This window comes from Nelusetta ayraudi, unplaced genomic scaffold (genome assembly GCF_046127955.1).
Source record: "Nelusetta ayraudi isolate G7.1 ecotype Tasmania unplaced genomic scaffold, CSIRO-AGI_Nayr_v1 ptg000102l, whole genome shotgun sequence".
NCBI classification, from domain to species: Eukaryota; Metazoa; Chordata; class Actinopteri; order Tetraodontiformes; family Monacanthidae; genus Nelusetta; species Nelusetta ayraudi.
This window is the reverse complement of record NW_027466152.1, coordinates 820245-848106: the sequence shown is the minus strand read 5'-3', so window position 1 is coordinate 848106 and position 27862 is coordinate 820245. Positions and strand designations below refer to the sequence as shown.

Here is a 27862-nt window from a genome sequence, read left to right as displayed (position 1 = left end):
GGGAGGAGGAGGACGGAGTACTAAAGAGGAGGAGTGAGGAGGAGGAGTACTAAAGAGGAGGAGTGAGGAAGAGGAGGAGTGAGGAGGAGGAAGGGAGCTGCACGGATGACAGTGATAAACACAGTGGATGATGAATCATCAGAGCTGCCCCGAAGCTGACAGGGGGCGCTCTGATAGAAAGCGAGTGGAACGGCCAATCAGATTCAATTCAGTGGAGCGGCTGAGGACGCGTCAGCCGCCGGTGTTTCCTCCTCCGCCGCGTGCTTCATCCCAAACAGGCTGCAGATCTTCTTCAGCAACACGGCGACGACCTCCTCTTCGTCCGAGGGCTGCAGCACACGAGAGACACGAAAAAATCCATCAAAAGATGGGAAAAAAAAAAAAAAAATCAGCGCTTTCAATTTAACATGAAATGAAAAAACTCTGCAGCTTTTAACTTTTCAACAATGCTAAAAAAGCAAACTTGCTGCTGAGATGAATCACAATGAGCTTCTGCCTCTGCGAGCGGCTGCTGCAGTCTCACTTTTAATGTTCTCAACTTGAAAAATGTAGCGGCGTTCAAAAGATTAAACGGCGGACATTTCCAGCTGCTTTCTGCTTTCATCGGTGGCGAAGAGGGACAACCTGCGCTGTGAATTTTCAAAGAGGCGTTACCCATGCGACACAGAGGGGACACTGCGGCAACACACAATCGCACACAATCGCAGCCAGTGGGTAATTCACTGGTGGGAGTCAGTGAGTTGCTATCTGCCAGTGAAAGATTAAACAAACCTCCTCCACGCTCATCAAAAGTCTCCCAAAACAAAAAAGCCCCGCTGGCAGCAAAAAAAAAAAAATAATTAGAAAAACTTCAATAATGGGCAAAACCATAGAACAATAAAAGATTCATTCATTCATCTTCTATACCCGCTTATTCCTATTCAGGGGGACGGGGGTCTGCTGGAGCCTCTCCCCGCTGTCTTAGGGCGAAGGCAGGGTGACACCCTGGACAGGTCGCCAGTTCATCGCAGGGCCACATAGAGACACACAACCATTCACACTCACAACCGTTCACACTCACATGCACACCTACGGACAATATAGAGTGCTCAATTGACCTCACATGCATGTTTTTGGAGTGTGGGAGGAAGCCGGAGAACCCGGGGAGAACCCAACGCAGACACAGGGAGAGCATGCAAACTCCACACAGAAAGGTCCCAGGCCCGGGCGCCGGAATCGGACCCATGACCTTCTTGCTGTATAATCCAACTGCTGCCGTTTTACACTCTGTTGGTGACACGTGACACCTCGTCTCCATATTCCTGAATATCCTTTATTTTTTTAAATTAAAGTTGTCGTTTTTTTTTTTTTGAAAATGGTTCAAAGTAGTTGGCAAAACAGCAAAATGTTAAAGAAAACGATTTAAAGATTCCTTGCTGAAAAGAGATGTTAATGTTGGATTTCGAAGCAAGTTTGAATTAAAAAAAAAAAAAGATGCTGCTCATTTTTTTTCTGTGTTGTTGTTATTTTTCTTTGATATATAAAGTCTTGGTCCGGTCTCCATCTCCATACTCTCTAGTCTTGACAATGTCTTGGTTGCGATTGATGCCTACAACACTACTAATCTCTGTGAAGCTACGAGCTAAGCTTGTCGGGTCAGTAGTAGCACGTTGGGACAATAGTCACAGTCACGGTCACAGTGCGTAGCTCTCACTCAGCAGTGCCGCGTTATCAAAGCTGAGCCCCGGGGTGAGGAGCAGCTCAGGAGCCAACGTTACTTTTCTTTTCAAATTTCTCGGTTTTCTTTACAGGCTTGGCTAATGCTACTCTTCATTCACATTTCCTTTTTGTGTCAAAAGGCACATTCCCATACGCCTCGGTGGTGAAAAGCGCACCTTTGAGCACAGCCTTTTCAGAAGGATTGCCTTTGTGCTTTTAGCCCCCCCTCCCCCCCCCCCCATAGCTAACGCTAGCCTCCGTCTCAGCTTGCCGGAGAAACTGCTTTATATGAGCGGCAAAAGAAACTATAAAAAAAAAAAAAAAACAGCTCTTGGTTGATTCTGGCAGCCGCCCTAAACTGCAGCTCAAAAGCCAGGCGGCTCCCTATTATCCGCTGAGTCTTTGGCATTTTCAGAAATCTCTTTTGCAGCTTTGGTTCTGATGACAGCTTCCAAACGGATAGTAGAATGAAAAGCTCAGAGGACCTCCGAAGACAACGCACTGACTAAACAGTATAACGTTACGTGTTTCAGCACGTCTCAGCTTCCTGCAGCTGGGCTGAGCGCATTCATTGCAGCCGGAGATCTTTAGTCGTAATTTGTCGCTGATGTCGGCTTCATCATTGGTCTATCTGTCAGACACACACGCGCGCACACACAAACGCGTGTCACACACATTGCGTTGCCGCAGGTGTGTCGGTGGAAAAATTGCCCTAATTTATCACGCCTCTTCTAATAGTGGCTCTTTTAATATGGCTGCTTGTTTGAGAGTTTCAGTGGTGGAACACACACGCACACACACGCGCACACAGCCTAACTAACCGCAGGAAAGCCGACTTGAAACAAAGTGGAAGAGCACAAATGGAACAGACACACAAAGCGCGTGTTATCTCCAGGTGACCGCCAGCCTCATTAGTGTGGAAAAGTGCGGCGCCGCCGATGCACAAAGACCCGGCTGGCGGCTGACGAGGCGTAATGAGGCGTGAGGAGCCAGCGTTTTCACGGCCGCTCCTCACAAACCCGTCACTTTGCTTTCAACAACGGGCTCAATTAGTCAAAGAGCTCGTTTGCGCTTTTCAAAAACGAGGCCATTTTGTCGAGAGAAGAGAAACGCTGATGACACACAAGTCGCCGTGGTCCTGATGTTATTTTGTGCCGAGGATGTCAATGTGTTTCCCACCGTCAGTCAGTCAGTCAGTCAGTCAGTCACCTGCTGGGACGGACGGACATGGAGCATCAGCGAGTCAGTGGCCGAGTTTTAAAAATAAATAAATAAATGAACAAAACATGCTGCTGAAACTTTTCAAGGATACTTTTTCCAGACAAAGAAAATTGTTTCTCCCTAAAATTGTTTTCAGCCTCAACTTGTCACCGCCCAACAGTAATAACGGTGAGAAGAGGCTCAGATGGGGGAAAAAAGAAAATGCTGCCAAAAAAATGGAAGAAAGTTAAATTCCTTAAAAACATTTATGAAAAGCTCAGTGGTTTCTCATCTGAGGTTTACTTATCACTTACATACTAACATATGAGAATTTGGTTGTTGTGCAGTAATATTTCAAACAGGCCCCTCCTCTTTAAGTGTGCACAAAAAACATGTGACATCAAGCAGCTGCTTTTGTGTTCCTGCAGGATGCCAGTTTGTTTCAGTTTTAATGGGTGTAAATGCTGAAAACATCTGGATAGCATGCATTTTAAAGACCTCATTTTCTTTTGTACTCACACTAATATAAAGCGTCAACCCACAGAGCTGATTATGATAATGCTCATTATGAAACGTCCCTGATGGTGATTATCAGTGGGCGTTACCTGGCGGTGTATCAGCTCCAGGTTGAAGGCCACCAGGATCACTGACAGGAGCAGGTTGAGGAGCACAAACGTCATGAAGACGATACAGGAGCCGAAGAGGAGTCCGCCCAGTAGCAGGTTTCCATTCAGAACCTGGTTGTAAAGATGAGACTTGATTCACTTGTCACTGGCAGCTATGGCAGAAGAAGAAGAAGAGAGAGAGAGAGAGAGAGAGAGAGAAACAGAGAGAGAGAGAGAAATACCTCGTCATAGTCAAAGATGCCGATCTGTAGACGGATGACCGTCATGAGGGCGTCTGTAAAGGTTCTGTAGCTGGAAATCTTCCAGCCATAAATCAAGTGGCTCTGTGGAGTCAGAAGTTGGGGGATCAGATTTTTTAAAATGACCTTGAACTAAAAGTGGCGCCTGAGCTTTAAAAGCAATATCTGCCGTGGAAAGCGAGGGTGACAGGGTCCTAATGAAGGGGGGGGGCGGGGGGGGGGGGGGGAGTCAGACTGTGCATCTGCAGATTGATGCAGGTATAATTTCATCACCCTGATGTTTCCAATTGGAGCGTCTCGGAGGATACAGAGAATCAATCGTGGATCACACGCAGGAAGTTTTTCTATTTCTACTGATGCTTGTCTGTGAGAGCAGAAATAACATCCAGACGTGTGTTTCTCTGGCCAGTCGATAGAACCAGCCACTCGCTCACTCGGGCTGCCTGTCGTCATGGCTCCTCCAGCCTCCGCCAGTCTCAGATTCCCACTGCTGGATTTTCTTCATCTTGAAATTGTTATTTTTGTTATTTTTTTTGTTTGTTATTTTAACTGAAAGTAATTCAGAATTAAATTTAATTTCGTAAAAATAAGTTCAACGAAATTCTGGACTAAGTAGAGCGATTGGCAGTTTGAATCGCAATGATTAAAATTGCAATTTGAAGGACCAAGGGACGTAAACAGGGATTTCAAGTTTTGGTGTTTCCGAGAGACTTGCAAATTTGTTTGTGGTCACCTTGAATGGAAAAGTGTTGTTTGTAATGTTGTGACGTAACGGGCATTATTATGTAATAACTCGCTTTTAAAGTCCTTACACACCGGGAGGGAGTTTGTGAGGCGAATAATTCTAAAAACTCTAGAGGTCAATGCAACCTCCTTCCACACCGGCAGTGTGTGTGTACTCACGGCGGTGGAGTAGGCCACCAGCAGGAGCACCACGATGAGCAGGAAGCCGGACATGTCGCTCCAGGCGCGCTCCAGCGTAGCAGTGAAGACGTTCATCTTGGGGTTGACCCGGAACAGGTGCCACAGCTTGACGGTGGACAGCAGGACCAGGAACGCCACCAGATACTGCAGCACGTGGTCGGCTGAGGCCGTCTCGTAGAAACTGGCAAATCTAGCAATGGAACCAAGTGCAGCAGTTTCTTGAGGGAAATGCTAATGCTATTGTAATAACACAAAACTGGATTCATGAGCACAGTCTCATTGGGGCTAAAAGAATTAAGTCGCTGATCCAATTCTCATTATATTGCAAAAGAAATCCGAAAAACAAAACCCTAATCAAGTCTGTCTTCATTGTGTGAAACCCTGAAGACAAAACGCTGAGTGAGGTTTGCCAGCCTCACCGGTCTGGGTGTTCTTGGTAGTAGGTCATTTCCTGCTTTCCAGTCACAGTCCTCCAGGTCAACACGGCCACGGCGCACCAGCTCAGCAGAATGATGCTCAACTCCAGGAGGTTCCACTTGCTCCTGAAGTAAGACAAGCGCTGCTGCTTCATGGCTTTGCCCTTCGGAGGGGAGAAAGAAACAGGCGCCACCAGCTGGATGGTTTGCAGCTCATTGATTATGACCTCATGAAAACATTCTGGGAAACAATTAAAATCCTGGAATATGTGTTTATGTTCTTTCAGACCCTCAAAAACATGAGAGAACCTTCTGGAAAGCAGGACCCTCCATTATTCAGGCCCAGATTTGAGTATTTGAGAAGTTTTAAGTCAGCTTTTTTCCTCAGAGCCGTTAAAATCAAAACCTGCCTTATTCACAGTCCTCAAAGGGAACTCTTGAGCTGATGAAACACAAACAAAAGAAGATACAATAAAATAAATCCTGAAAAACAAATGTTGTGTTATTTGTTTAAATGATGGGTAGCAAGAGACTGGAGGACATAGTGCTGCTGCAGAGCTGCTGCTTGCTAAAAAACAAACTCCATTTACTTTCTGGACCATTTCGAGCCATTTCAGATGAAATGGAAAAAGCAACGGGAAGCTGGGCTTCGACTAAAGCTGCCAGCGTGGAGGCTTGAGTGGCGGAAGTTTTTATCACAGACGCTGGATTTGACATTTCCATGTTAGCAGAAAATCATGGAAGCAAAACAAAAAATAAGAAGTTGTGTGGTGATGTAACACCTGCAGCTGTTAGTTTCCTGCTGTCATCACCTGCATCAAGTGGTTGCGAGAACTTTTTCCTACGGGCTCCTCAGCCGACAGAGACAGGAAATGAAAGACTTCCAGAAATGTTACGAGAGAACAGATCTGCCTTGTTTCAGCCTTTCAACCAATCCTCCTGGTCACATCAAAACAACTTTGACGGGCGTGTTGCTGATGTTTCTTATTTATTCCGATTGACTTTGTTTCAGTTTGGACGAATCTTCCCGCCAATCGATTGGAATTTTAAACATTTCAACAGGGAACATTGTGAGCCGTTCTGACAGTCGAGGCTCTAAATGTCAACACACGCCCACGATCTGACCACGTTGCAGTCGCAAGATCACTCAGTTCTTCGTTCGAGAAAAACCCTAGGAGGCCTCGTTAAAATCTGAAATAGTCAGCGCAGCCGCCGGAACATTAAAGAGCTGCAAAAACTTGGCAGGAGTCTCAGTTTACCTGCCGGAACATATAGTAGAGGATGAAAAGCAAATATATGATCTCGGCAGCCACGACAAAGATGTGGAGGCCGCCGGGTGACTGGTAGAGGCGGACGCTCTGCAGCTCGCTGACAAACTGGAACGTTCCTGGAGAAATGAATCAATCAGGCTCTCGGTGGTGTTTCCCACGCTTTGCTCCTTTATTTATTTGGTTCATTTCAGGACGACTGCCCTCTGACCCTCACCCACGGTCGCCGTCTCAAACAGCAGCGTGATGACGCAGAAGAGGTTGACGTTGGCGTTGTAGACGCTGAACTCCACGAAGACGGCTCTGGTGCGTGAATCCAGCCACCTGCTCCTGGACAGAGACTGCAGCGTGCTGAGGATGAGAGTGCAAGAGATTTTTTTTATTATTATTTTTCATTATTTTGCTATACATTAAGGCCAATCACCTTCTTTCATTCTCGTGCATCTGTACGTTGTGGACTTTCATTTTGTGTTTTTTTTCTATTTAAATGTATGACTGGTATTAGATCATTCTCGGGTTGTTACTAACAGCACCGACAACACTGGGAAAACCAGGAAAGCATGTTTCTCTAAAATGATAGAAACAATTGTTCACTTGTTGTTCTCCCTTTTCCACTTCCTGATGTTCGTCTCGCCAGTCAGTGAAAGAGTCGTCGCTTCATTGTTCTCACAGAGGGTAAGCAAAGCATCATTTTGCTTAGCAGGACACTAAAATGTGAGTTATTCCATACTAGAAGGTTAGATATGCAGTTATTACAGGGATCAGAGGGGATAATGCAATGCTGCTCCACTGGAGCCCGGAGCGTACAACAAAAATCTTCAGATATGAAAATAATGGGCCTTTTACAGGGATTTTATCAACCTTTGTTCATGAACATGAGATGCAGAAACACCCGGGTTTTATATGTTTGACTTGAAGTTTTTCCACAGACCTGCTGGCATCTCGTCTAGTCGGCCCCAGTTTGGCCACGAAGCCTCCTCCTCTGTACAGAGCCAGTCGGCCCCAGACCAGGTGGGACCTGAGCTCAGCCTCGGTCTGGTACCTCCAGGGTCTGATCCTGTCTCCACTGCCACCCATTTTCACAGGTCGCTTCCAGCCAGGCGTGTAGGAACCCATGTCCTCCACGTCCCATGAGTACAGAGCTTCACAATCTGGCACCATGTGGCGCATGCAGCCGGCGATGCGACACGAGTCCCTCTTCACCCTCAGCTGGCGGAGGCGGGCGCTGCCCACCAGCTTGGAGTTTCCATCCGTGATGAATCCTGCAAGGGATGGTCAGTCACGCTTACAACTTGTCATTGTCGAGGCTTGTGGCAGACGCTGAAATGTGGGTTTCAAATCGACACATTTCTACAGCAGGTTGAATTCACCAGCGATCATTATTTCTAAAAATGGATTCTTCTTTCTCCAAAAAGCTCCTGCTCAAGGTAGAGTTAGTTTTTGGTGGCTGCCAACAGCACAGAGAGAAAAAAGCCCAAAACAGGCAGAACTGAACCCTCACCCCAAACAGACAAGTCAAAACTGCAGTGGGCCGAGCACTCAACCCTGAGGAGCTTTTGGAATAACTGTTAAAACTCTGACAGTTGTTATTTTGTAGAAGTATTTCTTTTTCATAGATCCCATTTACCTGGATACTTTCCAAACAGGTTCCTGAGCAGTGACGTGTTGGCCCAGGTGAGCACGTCGTCGACACTCATGCTGGCCGAGATGTTGCTGCTGAAGCTTTTGCGGATGTGCTGGTTCAGGAAGAAAGCGTTGGGATCTCTCTGGCCGTAGGCCACCAGCAGCAACATCCACATGAAACCGATGTATGCTGAGAGACACGTCAACAAGCTTTTTAAACATGAGAAGAAATAAAACATTTACGACATATGTGATTTTTTTTTTTATTTGTCTTGAGAAGTTGTGAAAAGTCTTATTCTTGCAAGGGCTCCCGCCTTTATGGAACTCTATGGAGAGACACGCCCTCATATGTGCTTTAAAGCAAGTTGTGTATGAATAAGCACAGGGTTCTACAGTTACTCAGGGCAGAACTTTCTCTGATCACTGCTCGGGAAACGTTTCCTTCTGTGGAAGGAATTTGAGTGAAATATTTGATTTGTAAGATGAAGAAGCCCGATGTCGCTGTGATTAGAGAGAACTGCAGTCAGGGCATTTCTCACAAAGTTGTTTGACGCTGGGAGCTTCTTGAAGACAAAAAAAAAAACAGCGTACTTAGAATCTCTTTGAGGAGGGCGAAGGCTCGCTCTTCCAACATCTTGTTTCTTCTCATCTTCTCGATGTCTGCTGGCGCAGGAGGCTGGTAGAGGGTCTGTCTGGGCGCTCGGCCGTCCTCACAGCCACCTGCAGGGCAAGAGTTCCTCATTTTTTTCTCGACAGAACATTTTTGATGAGAGCGACCGTGAAAAATGCCTCCGGGGCAGTTTCTCTCTCTCTCCATCTTTTACCTGGACTGTTATTTTGTACAATTGCCACATCTCGATAATCCTCTTCGTCCACTTTTTTGATTAGAAGTGCAAAGAAGACTGCAAGGCAGACCACCTATGGCCGAAAAAAAAAAGGTGCGCCCGTAATTTAATATGCTGCCCGTGAAAGTAGAAAAGTAAAGCTTTAATCAAACTGGCAGCGAGAAGAATTTATTTTTTTAATAACCGGGAGGCACGACCTCCATCTCACCTTCAGCGGCTGAATGATGAGGAGACTCTGGAAGAAGGAGACGGCGGTGGAGAGCAGCCAGCTGATGGAGCGCTCCTTCCCGTACTTCAGCCCGTACAGCATGGTGAAGTATGCGGCCACCGAGCTGGTCGCCAGCACCAGCAGCCACCCCACAAACACAAACCACCAGGGGAGGAGGCCTTCGTCACAGCAGCTCCTCCTCCTCCTCCCATCGCCGCCGCCGTCGTCTGCTGGCCGCGGCCTCCGCAGGAAGAACGAGGGCAGAATTAAATCGTGCTGAGGTCCTGAACAGTTGTCTAAGACAGTGGTTTTCAACTGGTGGTTCACAACCCCAGTGTGGGTTTGCAGAGCTGACTTGATTGGGTCGCGGCTTCAAAATAAAAATAAAAAAGGATTTCCTTTTTTCCTTTTTTATTATTTTTTTTTAAAGAAAAAAGGGATTTTAAAATACTGTATACATATTTATAGAGAAAACTTTGCAGGACATTTCATAATAATTCAATAATTATTATTTTATTTTACTTGGCTTGATAAAAAGTGGACTAGCATAATAGTTCAATGTTCTGCTGTCAAAGCTACAGCTACATGCTAGCCTGATGGAACAACTTAGACTCGACTTAACTAGTCTAGACTAGACCAGTGTTTCCTGAAGCCGTGACCTGCAGCCAATTCTGTTTCATTGAATCAAATCTACCGCTTATTCTTTACTTCAATCATTCGTGTTATCTTTTTGGAGACCAATTCTGATTGGTCGAGGTGGGACTCGACCAATCAGCCTCTAGCCTGCAAACAGTCTGCCTATTGAACATTGTCTGTACTGTGTACTTCTCTTGAGCAGGTCCATCCTGGTCAGAGGGGGCCAGGTGGAAGATCTGATCCTCCAGGAGGTCCTTCATGCGCTGGACCTGCTGCAGGGCCTGGCTGTAGCTGTGTGGACTGCTGAAGTCGGAGGGTCCCAGCAGACTCAGCTCCTGGTGGATGCGGCACAGCTGGTGGTACAGATACTGCGTTTTGTTGCTCTTCCTCTGAAGCCCCACTGAGTCTAGAAAAAGGAATAGTGGAAATTTTGCCGCGGTACAGAGACTAGACGGTGTTTGGCCTTATTATTACTATTATATATAATAAGCTATTATATGTAATAGCTTAAAGTAAACAACTAAGTCTTTCCACCTTACCTGCAAGGCCTTGCGTCTTTTTTGAAAACAGTGAGTCACGGCTCAACTCCACCTTTATGCTTTTCCCTGAAACCACCGCTCCACTAGTTTCATTTTTCACTTCAACTACGCCAGGGTTGAGTCTACACGCTGCAACTCTCAAAGAGTTTTATGAATAATGATAATAAAAGTCCCGGCTGTGCAATGTGCAGTAAATAAAGTGTACAGCAACTTAGAGTGACAGGCAGTGTATTTACAGTCTGAGATGGAAATAAAATCCCATGACTGTATTTCCTTCAAATATGTGAGCGTCCAGCTGCATGGTGAGTCACTGCACGCACTGCAAACACAGCAGTGGGCGAGCAGATTCTCTATGACTCACCTGACAGCTGAGGTCCAGCATTGTTTTGGCCGGCGCCGCTCTGTTTGCCTACTTTGATAAAATCCTCCACCACAGACAGGACGGTGTTAATGTCCAGCTGCCCTGCGGGCCCAAAGTCCGAGCAGGGGACGTTGCTCTTCACTGTCTTGGACACCAGGTGGCCGATTCTTGTAATATCCTGCGGAAGACAGTGGTTACTGCTGAGTATTTACTATTTTTTTTTACCCCCTTGAGTTCTAGAATTTTTTCCTTAAGATCAGTAATACTTTTAAATATGTAAAGACTGAGTGTGAGACACTGTAAATTAAATTGCATTTTTTTCCTATTTGTTTTTAAATACCTTTTTGTCTCTCAGGCCAAACAAAATAAATGGCTTACTTTTACAACAGTTTCTAAAGTGACATTTTCATTGGCTGCAGAGTGTGTAGAGGAAGTCGGCTCAAGGGCGTCGCTTCTGCTCTCTGGATTGCTCTTGCCACAGCACGGCTGCCAGGGACGCGAGTTTCTGAAGACACTGACAATGAAGATGTTCACCGGAAACATGATGAGGGAGCTCTGCACTCCAATCATGAACTGCTGCCAAGTGAACTCGAAAAGACCTGAAGACAGAAAAATAAAAAGAATGTATATATATATATATATATATGTATGTATGTGTATATATGTATATCACTTTGAGATTTCCTATTATTCATAAAGCACTTCCTGAAAAGTGCTTTCTGAATAAAATGTACTCTGATTTTATTCTTAAACAGCCAACAAATTCAGCTGTAGCTGAGGCTGTGAAAATTCAGTGCAGTCTGTGGTGTTCCTGCGCTACCCAGGTCCATGGTCTGCTCAGACGGATCGGTCGGGATGCCGTAGAACATGATGCTGGTCAGCATGGTGCACAGCAACAGGGAGAAGCAGCAGGAGACTCTCTGGACGCTGGTGAAGGTGCTGCTCGGTGGCCGACTGATGACTGAGAACCAGAGGTGTCCGTCGCTGAAGTCCTTGGCTGCCTTCATGAAAAACAGATTACTGACAGGGAGAGAAACCTTGGTTATTTATGGAGCTTTTTTTTTTTTTTTTTCCAATTATTTCTAAACTCTGGCATTGCTCTGTTATGGGGGCATTGAGGGGGGATTTGTATGGGCTCGCACTACACAGACCAGCGACACTGCTTTCGTGCGTAATTGGATTGGAATGAAATTCTATGTATCTCGCCATAGCAGGGAGGAAAACAGCTTGGATCGAGACATCGACTTCCAATTAGATCTACACATTAACTCCACGTCTCTTCCTTCCATGAATCCCACAATGCTGTTGTGCAGTCGCGGCACAAATCCGCCGATGCGGAAAAGCCTTCGAGTTGGAAGGAAGTCAGTGAAAGAGGCCGGAACCGAGCTGACGACGAAATGTTTCTCATTCCTGAGAGGGGAAAGAAAATTCATTCATATTTCAGCTGTGGCCTCAGGCACACTGATCGCACGATGGCGGCGGATGTCTCAGTTCTCATCATCAGATACACCTTCAGGCAAACACGTCAAGGGTTGGCAAAACAATACTTGGCGTAAACATTCCTGTGAGGGAGGGATTTAGGTTGTCTGAAGTGTAACGTCTTCACTTCGCTATTTTGCACTTGAGTATTTGGAGATTTATCGCGGCAGTAGTGCTGCTCCTGTCGGGGAGCAGCTGCAAATCACTCTTCGCGATTCAATTTATTATCTCGATGAAAAGATGAAGTGCTGCGCTCCACATTTTTGTGACAGATTTTGCTTGTGGCACCACTTTTAATTAGGTGCCTGGATTTGAATTTTCCCTTATCCTCCTCCAACCACTAGTCCTCATTAAAGGTCGAGCTGAGAGCCTGCTGCTCATACTACTGCTGCTGTGTTTTCTCATTCAGAAAACAAAATAATTTAAAACCAGGCTTTCAATAAAATATATATATATTTTTTTAAATCCATTTTAGATGCCTGCATCTGGGCTTTTTTGCTTCACCTGAAGCTCTTCAGATCCACCTCGGAGGAGACTGGAAACACTTTATCCAGCAAACAGTCGTCGATGTCGATGGCCAGCCAGGAGTTGCACAGGAAATACCATTTCTGCTCCGTCTGCAAGTCCTGCACCATGACGTTGCCGACAAACCTGGAGGAGGAAAAAAAAAAAAGAAACAGTCAAATCAATGAGATGGAAAGCGTCCACGTTGACTCCTCCTTCTTTTTCTTCGTTTTCCAAACCAGGCTGGGCGGCTTCCTGCGTTGTTGTGCCACAGCCGGATGCCCTGCAGCTCCCCCAGACTGAAGGGAGCAGCGAGCAGGAACAGATCCACAGCCCCTCGCTCAAAGACGCCCTTCCTGGAGTCGGCCAGGTGATGAGGTTCGCTGTTTCCCTCGGCACCCAGCAGAGTGACCGTCACCTGCAAGAGTTCAGTGAATCAAAAAAACAAAAAAACAAAACAGCACATAAAAATAAATTAAATAAATAAATAAATAAATAAATGATTCAGTAATTAAATAAATAATAATAAATAGCTGCCTGCTTTTGATTGACAAATATTTACTTCAAAATGACCAAATTAAATGAAATTAAATCAGAGTGTAATTTGTCAAAGCCCACAGAGAGCAACCCCAGAGGAAAGCACACCAAAACCAAACGACTGACTCAATGGGCTTTTGCTGCACAGATGCACCAAAACAAGGTCAAAACACGAATTGATAATGAATCATCATCATCAACATGATGCCAAACTTTCATCATCAAATCATCTCTTTCTCGCTCTCTTTTTTTGGGTGGGGGTGGGCTGGGAGGGGTGTTGAGGGAGGTATAATCACTTTTCTGGCAAATTCTGACTGAATTTAACAGCAGCCCATCTGTTTCATTTCAGGCAGCAGTGTCATTGAGGACTGAACTGATGAAAGTGTTTTATATTTGCTGTAAGTCATCATTAAATAAACATAAGCCCATCCATTTCCCCCGCCTCTGTCTTTTAAGTGTTATTGCGCTCGTTTATCAAAGAAAAGCAGCCATAACAAAAAACCCAACAATAACTCTCAATTCTTCACAGTCATTTCCTGGACCTGCCGAATTTCTCAAACTGAACGTCTTGTTCCAGAAATTGCACACAGGGTGAAAAGCAGTGACCTGCGAGGAAGTGGAAGCTCCCCTTCGATGTCCGGTGCCGATGCTCAGCAGGTAGCGGTACTCATCCCTGGGATCGTTGTCCTGCAGCACCGTGACCTTCACCTGACCGCCACCACCGACAACAGACAAAATGCTGCATAACACAAAAAAAAAAAAAAAAAAATGCCGCCACGTTCCCTGCGAACGCTCCAAACCTTGGCCACGTCCTGGAGGTCTTTGCGACGCGCCCACGCGACCGCCAGCAGGTAGACGCCAAAGAGCGCGGCCACAAAGCTCCCCACCACGGGATTCTGGGCGAAGGAGGCAAAGAGCTGGGCGGAGCGCGACGGGTCCACCAGGTTGGGCGTCACAAAGAAAGAGCTGCCGAAGAAGGTGAGGTGGTTGCAGAGGCACTGGGTGAGCGAAGCCGAGCTCTGAGCTCCCACCTGGGAAAAGCAAGGCGACAGCAGCGTTGATGGTAGTGAGTGATAGCGATGAAAAAAAAAACAAAAACCGTCAGAAGTCACAGATGGCGTCACCCTGCAGCCGCGGCCGCTCCAGTCCAACGTGGCCTCGCTCCAGAACTTGCACGCGGTGGTGATGGAAGTGATGGATAAAGTGGCGTTGATGGACTTTATCCCCGGGCCGACCACGGGCCTCACCACCAGGTAGTGCACGCCGGTGTTTCCCTTCAAGTCTTCAGGTTCCAGCAGCCAGTTGTACCTGTCCTCTGTGGTAGACACAGCCATGATCACGTCAGAACCAAGCGGAGTGGAATTCACCGTCCACACGAAAACTCCAAAAAGGATCCGAAGGACTGGTCACCTGCCGCCGCCCCCTCCAGAGGCATCTCGGTCATGGCGACGTAGCTGCTGTCGGTGGGATAGTCCATGTAGCCAAGGTAGAGTTTGAAGTGCAAGGGATTGACTGAAGGCACCAACTTGGACGTGTGAATCAGACATTCAAAGGTTAGGTGTGTAATATTTGGAGATTTTGAAGAAGAAACACCGACATCAAAGGGTTCCATTTTAGATTGCAGCGTCTTTCACTCTCCCTCCCCCTCCTGAGCTTGCCAGTGAACTACAGTGGCTGGCGCACCCAAACCCAATTGTACTGCAATTATATACACATTTAATAATGTATTTATGGACAGTATATTAAGCTTTTACAATATAAAAAAATCTGAAATGGAGCCAAATATTACACGCTGGATCTTTAAATTAACAGGAAGCCTGCGATCACATTCATGACCCCCTGCTGCAATCATTTCAACATCATCTTGTGGACTGATTCCAATTAGCACCTTTAGCAGAAGAGTGCTGTTGCCTGAGGGAAGGTCTATGACCGTGGTGCTGAAGTTGGCCAGGTCCAGCACGGCGGTGTTCACCTGCGTTCCATTGGTCCTCGGCAACAGGATCTGGAAACGCACAATGACCTGGGTACCTGGGTATCCACTTGAACAATAAACTGGACTGGTCACTCAACTCTACTGCACTCTACAAGAAGGGACAAAGCAGACTCTTTCTGCTCAGGAGACTCAGGTCTTTTGGAGTGGAGGGGGCTCTTCTTAAGTCCTTCTTTGACTCTGTGGTGGCATCAGCCATCTTCTTTGGAGTAGTCTGCTGGGGAAGCAGCATCTCTGCTGCTGACAGGAAGAGACTGAACAAGCTGGTGAAGAAGGCCAGCTCTGTCCTGGGCTGCCCGCTGGACCCTGTGGAGGTGGTGGCTGACAGGAGGATGATAGCTAAACTATCTTCTCTGATGGACAACACGTCCCACCCCCTGCAGGGGACCCTAACAACACTGGAAAGCTCGTTCAGTGACAGACTTCTTCACCCGCGGTGCCTCACGGAGAGATACCGCAGGTCCTTTCTTCCGGCAGTGGTCAGACTCTATAATCAACACCAATAACCTCCCCAAACCGGACTAAGTGCAATAACCCTCCATCTATTTATAACGTGCAATAATTACTCAGCTGCGCATATTTTTCACTGTTTTTCTCTGTACAGGCTCTTGTTTATTTACTTTTTTACTTTATACTGTTTTGCACTATTTTAGGTTATTTTTATATGCTCTGTTCACTTTATTCTTGTTTGCCCTATCTTCTGGCTGTTGTAACACCTAAATTTCCCCGTCGTGGGACGAATAAAGGTTTATCTTATCTTACCTGTCACGGTCTCCAAGCCAACGCCCCTATGATCTTGATAGCCAACAATCTTCGCCTTTGATCTGCGCCGCCTCTATTAACCAGTCTCCCGTGTTCCCCGGTTGCCAGATTATCTGTTTTGCTTTGCACCAGTAGTCCAGCGCCTGTCTCCTTGTTGTGCTCCTTCGTTCCCCGGTTGACAACAGCCCGCCTCCGACCTTGCCCCCACCTCGTCCTCGGACCGATTCCCCGGTAACGACCCTGTTCGGCTCTGACTACGTTCCTCGCCTGCCCCGTCTGGATCCTGTCGCTGTCATCGACCTTCGCCCGTCCCCGACGCCGATCTTGCCTGCCTCTCTCACCGCCCGACCTCGACTCTTCAATAAACCTCTTGAACTGCATCAGTGATTGTCGTGCATTTGAGTCCACCAGCACCTGACACGACCAATTAACAGCGTCCGTGTAGACAGATTATGTCTTTGTGATATATATTTTATACTCAAATTCCCTTCCCCGGTGGACAGTCAGAGATTAAATGAATAAATAAATAATTGGACGGCGATTCATTAAATGGAAAAGCCAATTAGATTTATGTGCTTCCAGCGAAACATCGCAGTGGAAAATCCGTCTTCTTGCTGCCGCTGGGTTGCACACACACACACACACACACACACACACACACACACACACACGCACACGTGCACACATACGCACACGCGCACACCTTTGATTTCACTTTGCTGGTCAAGTGGATAATCAGGCTTGGCTGCTTGGCTGCTTGTCAGCAGGTGAAGCTCATTACAGATCAACTGTGCAGTACTGACCTCAATGTCCTTGCTAAGCTCCTCCACAGGGATGTTTGAGCCACCTGGTGTCGTGAGGGAAAGAGATCCAATCAGACCGCTGATGTTTCCCCCATCCTTCCACGAAAATGGGTTTTTGGCCAAACTCAGCATCTGAAAACAACCGTGTGAAAAAAGGTCAGCGTCCCGCAGCGGCTGGTAGACGTTTATCCATTGGAGGCAAGCGTGAGCTCCTCAGCCACCAGCATCCCATCGCTTAGATCGTGTTTAGGAGCTGCATGCAGTCTGTCTCCCGCCTTTAAGATAAGATAAGATAAACCTTTATTCGTCCCACGACGGGGAAATTTAGGTGTTACAACAGCCAGAAGATAGGGCAAACAAGAATAAAGTGAACAGAGCATATAAAAATAACCTAAAATAGTGCAAAAAAGGACTCCTTAAGAGTCAAAGACAAGTTCATTCATTCATTCATCTTCTATACCCGCTTATTCCTATTCAGGGTGACGGGGGTCTGCTGGAGTCTATCCCAGCTGTCTTAGGGCGAAGGCAGGGTGACACCCTGGACAAGTCGCCAGTTCATCGCAGGGCCACATGGAGACAAACAACCATTCACACTCACATGCACACCTACGGACAATTTAGAATGTTCAATTTTCCTCAATCGACCTCAAGCCGGAGAGAACCCACGCAGACACAGGGAGAACATGCAAACTCCACACAGAAAGGTCCCAGGTCCAGGCCCCGGAATCGAACCCACGACCTTCTTGCTGTGAGGCGGCAGCGCTAACCACTGCACCACCGACTATCAAAGACAAGTTGTCTAGACTTTAATAAATAGCATTGCCTCTTCTGAATATTAACAAAAAAAAAATTAAAAATCCCTTAGCTGGGAAGTGCGATGGCCCCAGACTTAGGAGAGAAGCCTTACTATCAGAGAACCCCGGGTCGCGTCTCAGGTTGCTTCACTTCACAATTTTTTTTTTGCCTGCTTTGTGAGGGTCTTTCCCCCACAGATTCTGGACAATAATAAAATAAAATGTGCTTCTTCACTCATGAGGCAAACATCTGAAGATGGTCTCGGACAAGACACGTGAAGTCTGCAGCGTTATTGCAGGGCTGTAAGACGGGCCGCATCATTTATTAATGGAAATCAGTTCAGTAGCGTTAACATCATCATCTATATTAATCTATTTTATGGATTCCTTGTTTTTGGACCAGTGGAGCGTCAGAAACTCTGCAATGCCAGACAGGTGTTGCTGTAAATACTCTATAAGACTCTCAAAACCTGCAGCAGCGCGTTCACAAGTCGCATAACGATGTGGAAGGAAGAACCGAGAGATGGTTGATGTTTTCTTGTATGCTCGGAACTTCAGGGGGACATTTCCGAAATGTTCAACGTAATGTTGCATACAAAAAAAAAATGAAATTTGGTGGCAACAAGAAATAATCAGCAGTGTTCAGGATGATTAAACTCGTAGGTCATTACTCCTGTGCATTAAGTAAAAAAAACAAGACAAAGAGCCAAACAAGATTATTTTAGCCACTGAGGCAAAGTAGCAGATCATCAAGACACCTGCTTGGACTTACACGCACATCCACCGGCTGGTTTGAAGGGAGCGTCTGAGGCGGCAACTCAGGGAGAGAAAAAGCAGGATAGGAGGAGTTGGGGAATTCCAACGGCGTTTTGAGCAAAACTTCTGGCGTCACTCTGAGGAAGAGACAGAACGACCTGCACTTAGTTTAACGAGTTTTGTTTGCTTGGGAATTCACGTTTGCGGTTCTTTGTTGTTGTTTTTTTACTAAACTGACTTGGCTGTAAAGTCTCTGGGCACATGGTTTCTTTTTTCTGAAGGTGTGATGTCTCGATATGGCTTAAGTACGTAGTAAGTACAACAACCTTTGTCTTTAGATTTTGACGATTAAAGCTCCCCATGCTTTCAGACTGACCCTCCTGATAGATTACAGTGGGTACCACTAGGGAAAATACAGCTATCTGGCTCCACTGCTTCCAGTTCCTTAAGGGCTCCCCCTGCTGTCTCCTTGGAACTGCCTCATTCAGTTTTCCAGATCAACACTTCCACTTCTCTTTATGCAGCTGAGACGGTCATCTGTGGATTCTGTTCAAGCTACTATGAATGACTTTAAATCTAAATCTAATAAATCTCCAAATCTCCAACTACTATTTAATCTCAACGATCCAAAACACCTTCATGGTTTAAAAACCTGTCTTGAAGTAGACACGGACACTTTGTGAATATCTTGTTAATATTCTTGAGTTGAAATGCAAAAATAGAAAAAGTGAAAGTGAAAAGCAGTGGTAACACTGTAAAATGAATTCTGTTAATACAACAGTATGACGAGTGCACTGTTGCAGACACATAGGTGTCAGGGTCATTGGAAAAACGCTGCTTTTCCTCAGAGGGTGGTTTCGATCAGCTCACAATCGTACCGTTTCGACCCCCAGGCACCGACAAACACACCTTTAATGCACCTTGGTGCCTCGTGGCTGTTTTAGGAAATCAATAGATACACTCAGAAGTTGGTCAATGAAATATTCAATAAGACGCGGGAAATGAGGCGCCGTCCTGGTTTTACTTGTTAGGAACATCGACCAGGAGCAAAAACAACAGCTTCTGGGGAAAGGAGCTTCACAAGAACCCTGTGGATATTTGATTTTCATTCAAGGCGATACTGACATTAGGTATTAGTTTGAATGAATACTTTACTTCAATGGTTGTCGCAACTAATGGGATGATTTTTGTGAGAGGCAAGGCTAGAAACCCGGAAAGCTTGACGCAAAAATGCAGCCACCTTTAGTGAGACGCGTGTGAACCTGACACATGACACACTCTACTGTAATTTCCTCAGCTGTGAGGTGTGGCAGTGAATTTAAGAAACTTAAGGAATTGTAAGAAAGTACACATCTACACACACACACACACACACACACACACACACACACACAGACGCACACATAAAAGAATCTCACCGGTTCACCAACACACTTATGTGTTCCTGACTGATCACAGTTGGAGCCTCGTTGGTATCCTGGTAGTTTAACAGAGCGCTCTGTGTGTTGCTCAGAGCAGCCAGAAGAGCATCAGAGACACTTTTCTGTGAAGGACAGAAAACGTACTTCCAAGTTAAAAAAAAACAAAAACAACTGAGCTGGTTATTATTGTGTGCAGAAACGTCAAGCACTCACGCTGGAAGCAAAGTCAAGGATGTTGTCGGCTGCTTCGACAATGGCGCCAGCCGCTTCCAGCGTTTCTGCTTCCAGCATTTCTTCTTCTTCTTCAGTGGCAGCGGCCTCCATGTGGACGAGGGCGGAGCTGAGCTGCAGCAGCAGTGACGAGGCCTCTTCCTGGTGCCAGGTCAGGGTCATTTTGTCATCCAGACCATCATGAAAAGCACCAAACACACACACACACACACACACACACACACTAGTGTGTTGTAGTCCTGGAGGTTGGTCTTGATCTCCAGACCACTTTTTAATGGTGTCGGTGTCGGTGTCGGTCTCGGACTGGGTGGACTGGGGATTTTTGATCCAGACCAGTGGACACTCAGCCAACACTGTAATGACACCATAATAACGGGGGAAAAAACCCTCTGTTGGTGAAACCCAGAGTGACACCCTGACTCCTTTTTACAAGTTCATTTATGTAACTAGGAATGAAAATTTTGAAAATGGTTCAAGGCAGCAAACTGTCAAAGAAAATTATCACACAACTGAAAAAAGATTTAGAAGCAAACTTGAATTTAAAAAAAAGATATTGGTAATTTTTGTTATTTTTCTTTGATATATAAAGTCTTGGTCTGGTCTCCATCTCGATGCTCTCTAGTCTTGATTAGGTCTTGGTCTCGGTTGGTGCGGTCTTGACTACAACACACACACACACACACACACACACACACACACACACACTTTATCACCACTAAACAGACTCACTGACTGTGAGCTACCTGAGCGGTGGCGCTGACTTCATCTCCTTCCTGGACGATGGCAGCCAGCGCCTCGGCTGTGGTGTAGACTGCTACGGGAGTAGCGGCCGGCGAGGTTTCTATGGCGTCGGCCATTATGACTAACATCTGCTGGCGAAGCTGCCACAGACACAAAGCATCAGGGCGTCAATAAATCAAAGCGCCTTTGTGTGTTTGTTCCGCGCTGGCCTGCGAATCAGAGGCCACAGATCCAGATGGCAGGAGCCCGTCCGAGTTTAACTTTCCAGGTTTTGAAGATTCTAGATTCAGTATTCAGGATAACTTGCAAGTGCCGACAGACTTTTGTTTTTCAAGTTAGATTCCAACTTTCCTGGTGTGTCATAATGCAAAAAAAACATTGGTTTATTGACCTCTGTCGTATTTTCTTTTTAGGGGTATAAACATCGAAGGGAAATGTTAAGGAAATTTCCATATGAAAGTAACATAACAAACAAACGTCTTCCTTTGAAAAATAAATTAAACTATTAAATTATGAACTGCAAAACACGCACAGGTCTCTCAAGTACTTCAAACAGAGGTACAGTATAATCAGTAGTTTAGATACTATACTCTCCTCCTCATAACCCCATCAGATATATGATTTAATGGCGGTGGAGAAGGTCACCTTCTGCCTGTTGTCCTTGTCCGATTCATCTGACTGGCTGTTGAGTTTGTTGGACAAGGAGGTAAACAGCGGTGCCACAGTTTCCCCTGACAGGAGGCCTTCCTTCTTCAGTCCACGCACAACCTTTTTCACCGCCAACCTGAGCCGGGCGGCCGAGGAGCCCAAGTTCTTCGGGATGTTGCGCACCTGTGACAAGAGAAGGAAAAAAGAACGCAGTTTGTAAGCAGGCATGATTCTGTGAAGCTTTTCAAACTGCGCCAGGACGCCCACTAACCTGTGCTGTCAGCGTGGTGTTGGCTAGGAAACCTGGCCTTTTAGCTGTGACCGAGATCACCAGGCTGTAGTTGGAGAGCTTATCACCCACCGGCAGGAAGACGGACCTCACCTTCCTGTCTCTACTGCAGCGCAGGTGCTTCCCTGAAAGGTCAGATGTTGGGTTTTTTTTAACGCGGGTTTAAGAAGCCAAAGTATTTGGATTTGATGCAACATTTGCAAAAACTCACCCCTGACGCTCTGCAAACAGTATCGGCAGTTGGGACAAGCTTTCCGAGTGCGGCAGGTGACGTCGAAAGCGTCGAGGATGATTCCATTCTGGGGCTCGATGGTGCAGTGGAGGTCCCAGCCGCTGGGGTCAGAGGTCGACGGTACATTTGGAGCCCCACTGGTCGCAGTGGTCATCGTGGTGGTGCTGGAGGTTGGCTGTTTGGTGGTGACGGAGGTTGGCTGTTTGGTGGTGACCGAGGTTGGCTGTTTGGTGGTGATGGAGGTTGGCTGTTTGGTGGTGATGGAGGTTGGCTGTTTGGTGGTGACGGAGGTTGGCTGTTTGGTGGTGACGGAGGTTGGCTGTTTGGTGGTGACGGAGGTTGGCTGTTTGGTGGTGATGGAGGTTGGCTGTTTGGTGGCAGGGGTGCCACTTGTAGCAGGTGGCGTGACGGCAGGTGGCGTGACGGCCGGTGGCGTGACGGCAGGTGGCGTGATGGCCGGTGGCGTGACAGCAGGTGGCGTGACGGCAGGGTTAGGGTTAGGGTTAGGGTTAGGGTTAACTGAGGTTGTAGCACTCGGGTTGCCGACAGTCACCTCGGGATTTTCGGGGTTTTCGGGTGAAGACGTGATCTCTGCGGACGACGTTGTTCCGATGGAGTACGACCTATAGTAAGGACTGTCCCCCTCTGCTTGTGAAAGGAAAGACCAACAAAAGGCACTTGATTGCTGTTCTCATCTCTCATTTTGTTAGAAGGCATCTTTAATACAAGTCAGAGGAACAGTTCAACAACTCCAGCCCCTTTTTCCATTGCAGGTTCTCTGTCTGTGTCTGCTTTCTCCGAAGACGTTCACATTGGTGGTCTAGCTAGCAACTTTACGAGGCCCGTCGGTGTGCGTGGGCGCGCAAGCGAGTCAGCGGGTTGTTTGTGATGGAGACCTAGCCGCCCCTCTAGGTCACCATCACAAACAACCCCAGAAAATGGAAGGATGGAGCCTAATTGCGATAATAGCGCTGCACAATCCTCACACATGAATCAAACACTGCTGCCGCTGGTGTCAGAGTTACACAACACCAAATGAAAGATAAATAAATGAGAGCGACTGCCTCCAATTTGGCCTCTGAACACTTTCAGAGTGGTGAGCGGCGGCTCAGAGGGAAGGGAAGGTCGTAGAGGCGGCGGCGGCGGCGGCAGACGTGTACGTACCGTACATCATGTACACTTTTACGTTCTGGCCATCAGCTTTTGCCCTTTGAAGGACGTCGGGGTTCACTGAGTATTCCCTTCCTCCATCTTGGACTTTTGTCAGTGGCCGTTTACCTGCTCTTTTGTAGCAGCTCCTTGTCTCAGGCTGCAAAAAGACACAAACCAAAACAAAAAGCTGTACCAACACAAAACTAACTAATTCTATTCCTGGTTATTCTATTCATCATAACCAGAAAAACTGTTCCAGAGACTTACTTTCCACTGTGCGTCGTCGCTGGTGTCCTCAGTGTACCACTTCAAATCATCACACTGACTCTTTTCACAAGTTACTTTCAATTTTGCAGCGCTGTACCAATTGGCTTGTTTGCAGCCCTCACAAGTGACCCTGTAGAGAAAATAAACAGTGAAATACATACATACGTGTTTCCGCAGCAGCAGCAGCAGCACATGCAACAAGTGCCTACAATTTTTTGTATATTCCAATTAATAACATTTTTTGTAAATAAATCAACTTTCGCAGCATATTGTGAAAGAAATGAACAGCGGCCGAAGACGTAAATGCTTTGACAAACACACTTACTTCATCCACCCAGGGAAGTTCTTAGGATTCAATGTGATGCAGATGGACTGAGTTTCCAACACCTCATTGTTGGCGACGTCAATCAAATTAAAATGATATTTAAAATACTGCAGCGGAGACGGCAGGCAGGTCTTAGTGATGGTGTAACTCGTCTGCTCAAAGTTTCCTTGGCATTTACAGGGATCAGCTGCCAATTAACAGAGGGGTGTTATTTATTCCACAATACCTTCTAGAGGAGTAATACTTTATAAACTCATAGCACTCCAACTGCCTCACTAGACTGTCTGCAATGTGATCATGGTGAAATCTTGGACACTTCATGGGTTAAAATAAGTGCTGCGTTAGTTATTTTTAATCGTTAATTCTGATTTCCTCCCAACGGCAGGCATGTCTTCAACTGGTGTGGAGAGTCCACCACGTTCAAACAGACCAGTCAGGCGCGTTACATTTCTTGTGAGTCTATGGTTTAAGCACTTTGGCCATTTGTGAAAGTCTTTTTTCCTCATCTACTTTCATCGCCTGATGAATTATGCCACATCCTGCTGGTGCTAATCATGACGCAAGCAGAATGAGCAGTTTCATCACGACCGGTTGGTTATTCAGACTTTTTTCTAAGAGCGAGGAGAAGCACTGAAGGTTCATCTCGCTCCGCGTGATGTTTTTTCCTTTGCTCGCTTTCTCTCTCATCTTAAGCTGAAGTCTCCCATTCGTCCCTTGTTTGCAGACACCCAACGTTTCTCTTCCCTGCCGTTGTCATCAGATCGATTTCCTGCTGACGTCATAGATGTATGATTTCTCACCTTTGCCCCTTAGAATGTTTGGACGTACTGCTCTTCGGCCTTTCTGTTTTTCTAGTTTTATTCAGTCCTGTCTTTCTTTTGGACTGATCACATTTTGAATTTTTGCCATTCAGCTCGATGCATTGATTATCAATTCCTTGAGTGACTTTGACATTTATCATCCATACACATATCCCAAAACGGTTGTTGTTTTAAAGAAAACTAAATTTGCGATGAAAGCTATCGTCGTTGTTTACCAGCATAAAGGCGGAAGGCGGAAGGAAGGAACCAAAGAGGAGATTCACATGCACGAGCAGGATCGCACAACAGGGGGGGGTAAACAAGCAGCAGCAGAAAAACACTTGTCAGAAGAACATGTGACTTGACTTTCTGTCCTGGACGGCCTGACGTCAGCGGGCAAAAAAATGTTTTTCCTGAAGTCAGATGAGCTCAAAGTCACACACACTCACACATGCACACACACACACACACACACACACACACACAGGGGGAACTCTTACTGCATTTCCACTGGTACTTGCTGATCTGATCAGTGCTCACTACATTTTTTATGGAAAGCACTATGTCCTTTTTCTTGTCCTTCACTGAACTTGAAGGCTTCGCGTCAATCCTCATTGAATCGTCAGATCTGGCAACCCTAAGCGTCTCCCTCCTCTGCAAACAAGGAAAAAACACAGGATCAGGATGCTGATCTCACCTCCGCCTGGTGTAAAAGATCCAGCTATCACATACTGAAGCTGCAGCACACGAGGAGGACGTCTCCACATCCACTTCCGACACAGACAAGTTGTTCCACGCTCTGACTCTCATTTGCACGGAACCTGCAGCACAAGGATTAATTATAAAAGAAAAAAAGAAAAAGAAAAAGAAAAAGAAAAGACTGACTCTATACAAGACAGTGAGGACCACGGTCTTTAATCTTGCCTTGCAGCTGGTGGCCTAAATGGAAAATGCCCATCCTGGTGTTCATGTCTCTGCTCTCAGAAAACGAGCTGTTTTTTCCGCTGGCAGTGAAGAGCAGCAGCACAGGAAACCCAGCGTCGACGGAGACCGAGACTGCCGTTCCCGAGTCCCTCCGCTCGGTCAGCACGGAGGCCCGCAGCCCTGACAGCTTCTCCAGTGAACACACCTGAGGATGTAGACACACAACAATTAGTGTTTCATTTTATCATTTGTGCACAAACACCAACGCGTCTACGAGGCGTTGTTGGGCCTCGCTTGCTGCTAATTTACTTGTCATTTATGTAAAATACTTTGACAAACATTTTTTTTCTTCTCTTCTGAACAACATGGCTGTACGAGAACTGATTGTGCTGTTTCCATAGAAACATCTGAAACCGAACAAATTGGAGGAACACTAGCGATGCTTCTACTCGGTCATTATGTCGTAGTTGTGGGGATACGAAAAAAAAAAAAACGGAATTTGAAAGGTAGACATGGACGCGTTTCTTTCATAGCATGATGACAGCTGGACTGTGTTCTCACGCTGGCCGTGAGGAGAAAGTATCTCATTACGATGGCTTGATAAGAAAATTGCAACCATGAGTGCTGCGTTTAGGTTCAGTGACATTGGAATAACTCACATGGATAAAAGGAAGAATAATCAGGGATAGGCCAATTATGGAAGACATATAAGTCAGCCATCCTGCTGCAAGGATTTTTTTTTTTTTTTTTTTCCAGTTTTCATTTCCTTGCATCCAGTGGGTGTGTTTGCATAAAATGTTCATTTAAAACATATACCATCCATTCCATATTCAACTACTCTTATGCTACAATAATCCATGTTGAAGTGATCTACCATTCCTGGCCTCACTGAGAACAAAACATATCGTTTTACAAACATTTGGTGCCAAAAAAAGGCAGATTATAAATAAACTGGTGATGTTGGTGAGAGATGGAACAGCAGACTTGGGAATCCTCGGAGTTGATGGAGCGTCGCTACCTGCAGGTGGACCGACAGCGGAGGCTCGGTGACCATGTTGGACGCTACAAGCTTCAGGCGATGGCAGCCGGGCCGCAGGCGCTGGAAGATCTCTGGAGTCACTGTGATGTTGTGGGGGACGTCCCCTCTCACCACAGACAATCTGGCCAACAGCGTTTCACCGGCCTGGATGGTGTACGTCACACGCGAGCCTGCGCTCACAACAAGGGAGAACAAACAGAAGGAACACGTGAGCTCAACCTGGACGTGCCTGACCTCAGAGAAGGGCAGGATGGATTATGGGTAAATTGCGGTCCCCATCGGGAACCCACCTGCATTCACGATGATTTGAATTTGAAATGGTTCTCCAAGCAGGACGCTGCAGCGCGTTCCGCGAACAGACAGTTTGCCGGCGTAGCAGGTGACGGCGCCGAACTCTCGGGCCGCTTCTTGAATGACAACGATTCTCCGGGCTGAGGCGTGCGTGTTGGCGCCGGAGCAAACAGCCGTCAGGGCGAAAGTGCCGGGATGACGATACTTGTGCGACATGTTGCTGGTCGCCCTGAGAGTTGAGAACAAGTAACGTCACCTGCTGTTCGGCAGGAGGTTTTGTTCTTCCACTCTCTCCTGTTATCTACTATTATGTTAAAAGGTTGGCCGTCACAGCATCTGGAGTAATTGTATTATATTTTTATGAATTGTATTATAACCACACATAGTATATAAAAAAAAAAACATCATGGTTTATATTTTAGGCTCTTTAAAACAGCCGACTTTTAGTGTGTCAACAGAGAATTTTGCAGTTGGAATTCTCTCAATCATTTTTAATTAGACGTTGGAAAAGGTTTTCATTCACACATTCAGCATTCACACATCTATAGTGTAGTTGTGCAGCGCCAGAGCATTCTCAGTAGAAGCAGGATCAACTCGGAGAGTCCCATCTTTGAATGTAAATGCAGAGGGTGGGTATAAAGTTGCTGACCCCATTGAGAGGAGTCTTTAAAAAAAAAAAAAATCTTATTGCAGAAAAACCAGTCAGGTATCACAAGCTACTGCCAGCCAAGCAGGAGCTGCTGCTGCTGCTGCTGCTGCTGCTTACCCGACTGTGACGTCCACAGGAATGACACGACCGTCTCCAGTATGCAGGCTGCAGCTGATATCCTCCTGACGCGCGTCAAAGAGCCAGCGCACACTGATAGTGACGTCATCAAAGACAGCCGCAACCTCATTGGTCAACGAGAGTGTCAGACCTGCAGGGAATCATGGAGCCAGATGAGGGAAAAACAACAACTTATAACTATGGAAATCTTTCTTCATACCAGACTAAACAAACAAGCAAAACCCCACACAACTCATCCCACAGGCTGCATTAATCTGGAAAATATTCATACTTACATGAGTTTTTGCTAACTTTGAGTATTTATTTATTTGTTTATTTACTCTTTGGGCTTTGCCGGCCACTGTTTTTAATGATCATTAATATTCAATCTAACAAGCGTATTAGGGACGACTGCTCCAACCCTTTGTGCAGCGGTAGTCCAGGGACAGGAAGTTCCCCGGCTGGCTGCACGGTTCCCCGCGTGGGTCCACCATATCAGGAACCCAGCAGAGCCGGCGGCCCTGACAG

The 27862-nt window shown here is 46.4% G+C and overlaps 1 protein-coding gene across 1 annotated transcript; it reads right to left on the bottom strand.

Moving 5' to 3' along the window:
* Positions 1-167: 167 nt before the first annotated feature.
* On the bottom strand, positions 168-27862 carry LOC142903068 (polycystin-1-like protein 2). Its single transcript, XM_076048510.1, has 42 exons — positions 27756-27862; positions 27335-27485; positions 26568-26797; positions 26257-26447; positions 25239-25443; positions 25047-25135; positions 24815-24968; positions 23515-23701; positions 23190-23319; positions 22935-23079; positions 22324-22415; positions 21750-22137; positions 21521-21663; positions 21247-21432; positions 20604-20741; positions 19843-20001; positions 19627-19751; positions 18225-18345; positions 16659-16790; positions 14992-15105; positions 14514-14628; positions 14228-14418; positions 13904-14134; positions 13710-13811; positions 12806-12984; positions 12567-12713; positions 11404-11603; positions 10962-11182; positions 10584-10761; positions 9873-10089; positions 9048-9288; positions 8819-8912; positions 8586-8714; positions 7999-8184; positions 7303-7633; positions 6589-6722; positions 6363-6490; positions 5107-5267; positions 4667-4877; positions 3746-3847; positions 3504-3635; positions 168-329 (listed from the first exon to the last, which is right to left on the bottom strand). The coding sequence occupies exons 1-42, from the start codon at positions 27826-27828 to the stop codon at positions 204-206; spliced, it is 6909 nt and encodes a 2302-aa protein (XP_075904625.1). The 5' UTR covers positions 27829-27862; the 3' UTR covers positions 168-203.